At 29.7% G+C, this 10000-nt stretch overlaps 1 protein-coding gene across 1 annotated transcript in view; it reads right to left on the bottom strand.

The window, feature by feature from the left end:
* LOC100201759 (lipoamide acyltransferase component of branched-chain alpha-keto acid dehydrogenase complex, mitochondrial) overlaps positions 1-10000 on the bottom strand; it is a 37759-nt gene that overhangs the window by 8715 nt on the left and 19044 nt on the right. The window contains exon 11 of the mRNA XM_065818333.1: positions 4737-4928. Within this exon, the coding sequence (XP_065674405.1) occupies positions 4737-4928 (192 nt within the window). The remainder of the gene's footprint in view (positions 1-4736; positions 4929-10000) is intronic.

The raw sequence follows: 10000 nt of genomic DNA, 5'->3' as shown, positions 1-10000 counted from the left end.
AGATGGTCAGAAAATAAGTTATTAGATTCAAGATGGGAAATTAAGTGTTTGTTAATTAAAGATTTAAAAAGCTTGCTTGTGATAGGAAGAAGACTAATGGGATGGTTGTTAGATGAGTCAGATCGCTCTCCAGTATTTTTGAAAATAGGGATAACAGATGCCGCCTTCTAGCAGGCTGAAAAACAAGACTCTGATAAGCACTTGTTAAATAGTTTTGAGAGTATAGACGACAGCTCTGGAGAACACTTCTGCAAGACTATAACAGGTATGTTGTCCGGGCCACAAGCTGTAGAAGAGTCTAAACAGGAAATCACTTTAGATACAGAAGCTGGAGTGATACATATGTCAAGCAATGGATCAACCTGTTTGTTGGCAAAATCAAGTAGAATGCAACTAGTGGAATCAAGAGATGATATTGATGAAAAGTTTTTAGCAAACAATTCAGCTTTGTTTTTGGGTGAGGTGACAAAGTCTGAACCATACAAGAGAGGTGGAATTAAAATTTTTTCTTATTATTAATAATATTAAAGATTCTCCAGAAGTCATGAGAGCCTAATTTTTAGGATGAGATACGAGATTTCATGACCTGAGAATAGCAGGCTTTGGTGTTAGACAAAATCTTTTTACAATGGTTTCTAGCAGTAATAAACAGATGTCTGTTTTCTGGAGAATTGTTTTGCTGATAGATATAAAGTAACGGTTTCGATTGGCAATTGCAGCAGCACAATGTGAGGAAAACCATAGAGAAGAGAGATATAGAGGAGAGGATAAAGAGAGAGGGCTTGGTCAATATGATCAGAAATAACATCAAAAAGAGTGCAGTCTTGAGATGAAGGAGAGCGATATAGAACAAAGAGAAAGGTGATAGAATGAAGTGGTGCTAAAGGAAAGTACGTGAAAGAACAGTCTGTGAATTCAAACCTAGTTTCCCGACAAATAAGTCAATTCTTACGAATGTAAAAGCTCAGGCCAAGCATATGTCTATTGGAGTCTTTATGAATTAAAGGAAGATGGTTATCTTCCTTTAATTCGTAAAGACTCCAATAGACATAATTAATTCCAAAGACCACGAACACTAAGATCACATGATGAGATAGCTGAACTCAAATTAGTCTCACAAAGAGGAAGTAGGTCTGGTGAACTTTGCAAGAAATAAGACTCAACAGAAAAGTTATTTTAAAGACCACGAATATTAGTGAATGAACTTTAGAGAACTTGGTGATGATTGAAGACCACGAATATTAGTGAATGAGGTTTAGAGAACTTGGTGATGATGATGGTTTTTTGTGTTTTATAGTTTTTGGTACTTTATTTATTTTTAAATTTGTTGAAGAACTTGACTCAAAGCATAGATAGTACTCAGAACACTGTTTAATAGCCCAAGCAACAGCCTCATTACTATTAATAAACCCTAAGCCGTAACAAAGGGCTCCAAATGTGGCCTTGGCAATGCACACCAAAAGTACAAACAGGGACACCATTCATGCGCAACATGGCACTGTTAATACTTTGATATTTTTCAGCTGTTGATGGAATCAGCCTCTCTGAGAGCTACCACAGAGTTTGGGAAACCTGACTACTAGCAGGCCTCAGAACCATAAAACTGAGTTTTTGAGCTGTACCCTCATCAGGAGATAGTAGAATAAGTCATAAAAACAGAGACACAAGCAAAACCCATGCATTGAGTCAAGAAGATTAAGCATTCAACATCCTAAACTGGAAACAATGTATTAAAAATACATCTGCGCCAGCCTAATAGATGAAGAAGGGGTGCAAGGCTAGTCAACAGATAGAATCTGCTTACCCCTTAAGTCTTTGCCTAGGAAGCCTTCTACAAGACAATAGACGGATGCATTTAACATCTGCCCAGGATGAGTATTTTTATCAAGACACCATCTCTAGCCTTTACTCAACCAAGAGCTCCAAGACAGGGGGTGTTTTAAGTCGGAGTTGGCATCTCCTAGCCTTTGCCTAAAAAGGCGTATCCTACAAGGCACACACACACATATACACGATATATACACATATATATATACATACATATATATATATATATATATATATATATATATATATATATATATATATATATATATATATATATATATATATATATATATATATATATATGATCTGTGATTCATATCAAACAACTTCAGACAAAAGATGTTATCCTGTCACCTTTGTTTATTTTCTCACCTATGAAAGTCAAACCAGGAAAAAGAAATCAATACTGCAACTGCCTCATTTGCCAAGTAGGACATTTAAAGCTGAATGAGAAAAGCATAGTGGACTATTCTAGGTCTACCATATCAGTGTACTACATCAAATTATAATAAGATAACTAAAGTTATCTCTACCAAATCTGCTTATCTAAAAATCTTAAAAGTTATCTCCTGGAGGCGCTGTCAAACTATCACATTTAAAAGGTTGCCTAACTTTTAAGTTAGGTTAAGACTTAGAGGTAATACTTTTTATAGTGATTTATAGCAAAAGGCACACAAAAAAAGACATTAGAAATGTTTATATTTTTAGGAGACTTAAATGTCAGAAACCTTTTTTCTGAACTCAGCATCAAAACCTTGTATAAGTTATATAAGTTCAGTTAAATACAGTCAAACCTTGACTTGAAGAAATTGGCATTAACCATTAACAAAGTCAGTGACACTATGATTGTGGAGACTTTCTAGCTAAGTTAGAAGTCATTGGCACACAGTTGCCTAAGCTTTTTTGCCCAGTTTCTGAATGAAGTCCTCCATTCTTGATGAGTTTTTCAGAACCCTATAGTCAAATTGGGAATTGATAGTGGTAGAGGGTTTCTGAAAGTCTCTCTTGGCATCATTATGCTGGATTCTCACCGGGATTCAAGGTCACCACCACACAAACAACTTTTAACTCACAGGATTGTTGAAGATAGCAGTATCAAGTGCCAAATACTTGAGGTTATTTTACAAGGACTACCAGAAAACTTTGAAAATGTAAAACAGATCGTGTCCCTAATCAATTTAAACAAAGTCAACTTTGTTATCTCATGTAACATGAAACTTGCCAACATCATTTGTGGACTTCAGAGCCTTGCAAGTACTCACCCTTGTTCATGGTGTAACATAGAATCAAAGCATCTCTCACAGTCAGAAACTTAGTGAGAACACTAGACTCACTTGTTGCAAGTTATCAAGAGTTTGCTAAGTCTGACAGTGATATCAAGAAGGCAAAGTCTTTTGGTAATGCACCATTGATGTCTGGATCTTAAAACAAACTCATCTTGGAGTTTATGCCATATATACTCATCTCACACATCATACTCATGTTGGAGCTTATACTTATATATGTTTTTCTTGTGTGGTCAACCACATGTACAAAACCTTGATAGAGGTTTGGCTCAATGGTTTTAAGTGACCCTCAGCTCTCCATATTCAACAAAAACCATATCATGGTGGGCAGTTTCCAGGAAACACCTGTCACAAGCTTATTAGCAATGTCGACCGACTTTTAAGTCTTTGGAATAATTGATGCCTATCGAAAGTTCAATCTGTGGTGACAGCAAATGATTCTGGAGGATGACTTTGGCAAAAAAATTTATCGCTTTAGAGATTCATATCTGGCAGTTTGTTTTTTTTTAAAATCTTCACTTTCAACAAGGCTGCAAGTAACCACTATTAGAGTAAGAAGTAACTGGAAGAAAAAAGATGAAGTTTATAAAGCAAGATAACAATTAATAGACAACTTAAAAGATTGCAAACTATATAAATTAATAAAATAAGATATAGGAAGTGAATTCCAAAGAACTGATGTTCAAAAAAAAAACTAGATGAATAAGAATTTTTGGAACACTTAAAAAAGTCTCAGGCAGGCAAGAGGTACAAAAGAGACTACAATCATCTAGAGTATGCAAAGAGGCTTTTTTCATGTCTTGTGAATTACAACAGTAAACATTTATAAAGAATCTATTAAGAAGAAAACCTTAAGAAGAATTTATATTTAGCAATCTGACTTTTGTTCTTTATGCTTAGAATCAAGAGGTTGTTAAAAGGAGAAACATTAACTTAAATGAGATATAACATATGAAAAGAGATTATGGAGAAAACTAGCATACTAGATTATTGAAAGTATACTTTCATAGTAAGTTTTATAGTTATTGAAAATATATAAAGATTTAGCAATAGAAGCTAGAATGATTAGCTAGAATGAACCTGTTTTTTTGGTGTTATCAGATTCAGATTAGAAAAAAAGTTATTTGCAAATAGTTCTTTCCTGTCTTTGGGAGGTAATAAGATCAGAAATTTATTTGATAAAAAGAATGTTAACCTATATTAATTATACTATTAAAGGTTTTCAAAAAGTCTCATCAATCCAAAATCATAATAAAGAACTCTTTATGCAGCCTCAACAATGCGCATTAAAAGCACTAACAGAGACATCCATGTACAGCATGACACTGATCTCTTAGCTTTTAATGGAATCAGCTTCTCTGAGATGTATTCACAGTGTTCGGTCAGCCAATATCAGACTTTACCTAAAATAGCAAGCTCTACATGCCAGCAGAACCATGTACCAGGTTATACTAGAATACATGTTACCAATACCAGAAGGATCTTGATCACCCTTGATAGTTAACACTACTCTAGTCAGATTTTCTTATAAAATTATTTTCAGCAAACTTTTTTATTTTACAAAGCTAAAAAACAAACCATGGCAATACTTTTATTTTTTAAAATTAAATAATTGAAACTTACAGAACCAATATTTGAAATTGTAAAAGTTGTTCCCAACATATCAGTTGGTCCAATTTTTCCTTTCATTCCTAGTTCATGCAACCTGTTCAATTCCTCGCATATCTCAAAAATACTCTTTAATTGTACTTCTTTGATATTAGGGACAAGAAGACCATCTTTAGTATCCATAGCAACACCAATATTATGAGATTTCTAAAAACAAAAATATATAAATATAAACAACCCATGCAGAAAAATTTAATGCTTAAAGAGATCCCAAACCCCCAACACATGTTGTGTTCATATTAAAGATAATGTTGAAAAAAAATGGTTTAAACCAATTTTTTTTTGATTAAAAATAAATAATGAATGCATACCTAGAAATTTACTCAAAAAATTGAAGCCTTTAAATTATACATCGCAACCTACAGACTTCGGTAATTTCTTTGAAGCGCATTTAATTCATAAGAGTTTTAGTATTTGATGTCGCAGTAGACTTTTGAAAAATGAAAAGTGTTATTAAACATCGCTGCGCTTTTCTACTTTTATTTAAAAAGTATTTTTTTTACAGAAAAAAAAATTTATTTGTATTATTTTTCCAAATATCGCAAAAAAAAAAAAAATTTGTAAAAAGTAAAAATAATAATAATTTTTATTTTATAGGAGCAACTTATTTTTTACAGATAACTTAATAATTTTTGTTTTTAAATTAAAACAAATATTTAAGCTTGACTTACCAATCTTATGATTTTCATACGAGTATTTTACATTATATATAACGTTATATATAAGGGCTCTTGTTTTTGTGCAAGAGAACGCAGTATTATATATTCTGAATCTTAATTTCATTTAAACAATGGGAACTATTTTCTAACTTCTCTGGTCATTTTTATGCTATAATATTTTTTTTTTCTCCCAGCGAAAAAAAAGTATTTATTAACAATTAATTTCATTAACTAACAGTATTAGTTACAGATATTTGATGAATTGTTAAATCTTTTTATTATAAAAATTTTTTAATTACGCTGATTTAATTTAAATTGTTAAAATGTCGTAACGCGCATTAAAAAACATATTATATTTGGTATTTCCCAATTTAAGTGTCATATTTGGCATTTCCCTCTAACATGGCAAATTAAAAAACTAACAAAATTGACAAATACAAGTTTTCCAATAAACACTACAATAATGCTGCACAATTTTGCAACCTTTAGTCATAATAATTGCAATTTTGTAAATAAAACAAAATACAAAATACATGCTTTTCAAAATAAATTTAATTTAATATATTCTCACATGGCTAAATAAGGTAAATTTTGTGAATACGTGAAAACACCTGATAAAAATTTTACTAAACAATAGACAATGTGACGCCAGACTTTTTCGCGCAAAATTCGAGTAGTTCAGAAAGTCAGACAAGAAAACTTTGTTTTTTCTCTTATATATTTTTCATACTATGAGAATAAATATGTTCCTAGGGTTTTTTTTGATCTTAGAATAAAACAACACAATATCACATAACTTTAGGGGTTTTTTATTTATTGTCGTTCAAAATAATAAGTAAACTTAGTTCAAGTTAATATTTCAATATTTACAGTTGCAATATAATAAAAAAAAAGATGTTTAATGTTGAACTTTTTATTTAGTTATTTATTTTTTACCTACTTTTGTTATAAAAAGACTTTAGTACTCCTGTCATTAAAATTATTTGTTTTAAATATTTTCATTATGATTATTTAAACTAAGTTTTTACATTTGACTTCCCAAACTTCATGCAAAGCAAATTCAGATAAAATATTGTCTAACCAAATAAAAATGTTGTTACTAATTTTATATGGGTAATTAATATAAAACAATTTTTTATCAGAATCTTGATTGAGATAATAAATACTTCATCTTTTTTTAACATTAGGTATAGCGCAATAACAATTTATAGCAACGAGCATAATATAAATATTTGAGGTTTTAAATATTTTTTTAAATGTTAAAATTAGAAAATAAATAACTAAACAAATAATGAAAAAATTTATCAATAAAAATAAATTTTTCTAGAGTTTCATTTGTCAAAAATCTACCTTGATGTCAAATGTCACTAAAACTTTTAGAAATTAAACGTGCTTCAAAGGAAGTACCGAAGTCTGTAGATTGCAACGTGTAATTTAAAAACGACAAGATTAGTTTTCTCGGTATGCATTCATTATTTATTTTAAATAAAAAAAGCGTGGTTCAAACCTTTTTTTTAACATTATATTTAACATGAATACAACATGTGTTAGGAGTTTGGGATACATTTAAATAACTTCTTTCTGATTACAATACTCTTTTTCTCACTCTCTCTATATATACACACACACACACACAATAAATTTAGCTTATTTCTCTAAAATTATCATTCTTTCATTAATTTTAAACAAAGATTACCAATACTGATTTTCATAACAATTATTATAGTTTCACATTAATTATTCAATATTTCACAGAAAGAATGATTTTGTTTTGCTGACTAGGCCACAACTTTTAAATAATTTGACAATTTTCACGCATTTTAAAAATGGCCCTTAAAAACAAAAGTAAACTAAATAAAAATGAAAACAATAAACTGAAAAAAGAAAATAAATCTAAAAGTAAAAAATAAGCTATAAATTTTCATCTTTTAAATTTAAAAGTGTTTCGCCTAATAGACTCACATAAAGATCAAAGTTTCTAAGTTAATTATTCCGAACCAAGTTATAAACAAAATTTTTAATAATTTTGTTAAAACAAGTCATAGCAGAAATAAATAGGCTGTTGTGGGGTTTATAGCACACCATTTTATGTAAATACTCAATGCCTTTTGATATAAATCACTTACTAAAATTTAAGATTTATCATTTTTTTTTTACTTTTTTATTTTTAGGATGCCTGTTATTTTCATCACAAAATTTATACAAGCGAGAGAATAGAACAGATTATATGTCCAAAAAAACGAAATTAAAACATCTTGTATGGTATTATGCTACATTTGAGGTCTTTTATCTGAAAGAATAGCAGTCATTAGTCATTACGAATATAAAGAATAGTAGTCATTTTCCAAACTTATATTAATTTATATTTAATTTAATATTAAAATTATAAATTCCAAATAAAATAGCTGTAAATTTGCTAAAAGCAAAATTACAGCTATAATATAATAATAATGTTTAATTAATTAACTTAATTTAAATAACAATGTTATAAAACATGTATTAATTTAATAAGTCAAAAAGTCAATTATGCCCACTGGATAATGAAAATTTCAATTATATTGAAATGTAAACAACATTAAAGAAACAGTTCATATATGCATACAACTTTGTTGATATCTTTTTAAAAGAAACATCGAGGTTCATTTACTTAATTTCTTTCGTAATAACAAAATTAGCCAATAACTTTTATTCCTTTTTATGTAATAAAATGCGATCATTAAATGCAAAAATCAGAGTAGAGTTGCATCTGATAGAGAAAGAATGAGTACAAAACCAATAACAAAATCATTAAAAACTGTTTTTTCATGGAAATACGATTTGGTTATCAAGTTAAAAATATTAACTGTGTTGACACTATTGTCAAAAAAACTATATGCTAAGCATGAAAATATCAAGCACAGCAAACTTTCCATATTTGAGTTTACTAAAAAAAACTATAGACCTTTTTACAATTGAAACAATATAATTTATTCCAATTATAAAAGCTTAAGAGTTTTTGTAAACTTGTTTATAAATATATTATAAAATAGATAAAAAATGATTTGCTCCCTTGGCTGTAATGAGAAAAAAAGTACAATTTATATAAAACTTTCTGTAAACATAATTTTAAAATTGTTCTTTCTTTATATTGGCATGTGTAATTATCAAATAGATTGCATGTTGTAGATGTTTTATTTTCATTAAATTTTTAAGATATATAATCTGTTTTGTTCCTTCACTTGTATTAAATTTTGTTGATGAAAATAACAGGCATCCTAAAAATAAAAATAAAAAAACAGTAAAAAAAAAAAGAAAAAAAAGAGATAAATTCTATCAATTTTTTTTTATCAAACTGCATTGAATTATTACAAAGTGGTGTGCTATTAACCCCACACCAGCCTATTCATTCCTGCTATAACCTACTGCAATAAAACTATTAAAAAAATTGTTTATATAAAAATTTTGTTTAGTTAACTTAGAAACTTTGATCTTTATGCAAATCTTGCACATCTTTCTGTGAAACACTGGCAATTAATCTGTGTTGCATTTTAAAAACAATAACTGACAACATTGTTCCCAACAATAGAGGGAACTACTTATGAAACTGTCACATTTTTTGTTCACTTTGAGTCATATCGATGGCTTCAAGAAATGGTTGCAATAAATCAACAAACTCTCTAAGTTGCACGTATTCTCTTTCATTTAGTATTAGATTGCGGTAACTTAAATCATCAAGTAGGTTTTTCAATTTCTTTTTATTCAAAGTGACAATGCTTTTTATGTGACAGAATGTGGAATTCCATCTTGTTGCATTTACTCGAAGAATATCCTACTTGGAGGCAATTGTTTTATTAAATACCTCTTTAAATATTGTACTAGCATGAGGCAAAGAGCATATTTTGGATGCTTTAGCTTGAGCGGAGTAAATTTTTGAGACCATTACCAACATCTAATTGTAGGGTGTAAGCAAAATAACTTAGTCTGGTAACCTCTCATCTTGGGTTAAGCTGATTGATATTTTGGATTATTTTTTCCGATTCCATGATGTCTTCCCACAGGTCTTGATTTTATACGCTATCGCGAGGTACCTCTGCAGAAGCACCACCCCCTTCTCGTTCTTCTGGAAAGTTTGGAGTGAATGCTCTGCGTATGTTTGAGGCATTGTCTGTTACAACATACTTTGTCAAGTATTTTATATGTTTTACAAATGGATTCAAAATGTTCTGCTATGTTATCCCCAGTATGAGCAATTAAAAACCTAATGCATGCCAACAGTCGCATGTTACAGTGACAGTTATGTATGCAATGAGATGTTACACCAATTTAACCCCTCGTTTTTCTATCTGACCAACGGCTGCCAAAATTATTAGTTGCTTTTAGTGTGTGCGGCCTTATGTTGTAGAACTCTCTCCAAAAGCAACTACAAATAAAAAATAAAATTCTCAATTTTTATTCTATAAAGTGATAATCCATTATCCTTAACGCTAACTTTATACGCTAAGCTTAAAGCTTTATTTAAAAGCTTAGAGTTAGGAGGTCAGATGTAGTACAACACTGTGAGTATTGTCATACAAGCTAATA

Source organism: Hydra vulgaris, chromosome 14 (genome assembly GCF_038396675.1).
Source record: "Hydra vulgaris chromosome 14, alternate assembly HydraT2T_AEP".
In the NCBI taxonomy this organism is placed as follows: Eukaryota; Metazoa; Cnidaria; class Hydrozoa; order Anthoathecata; family Hydridae; genus Hydra; species Hydra vulgaris.
Note: the sequence above shows the minus strand (reverse complement) of the source record. Positions and strands in the feature narration are given on the sequence as shown.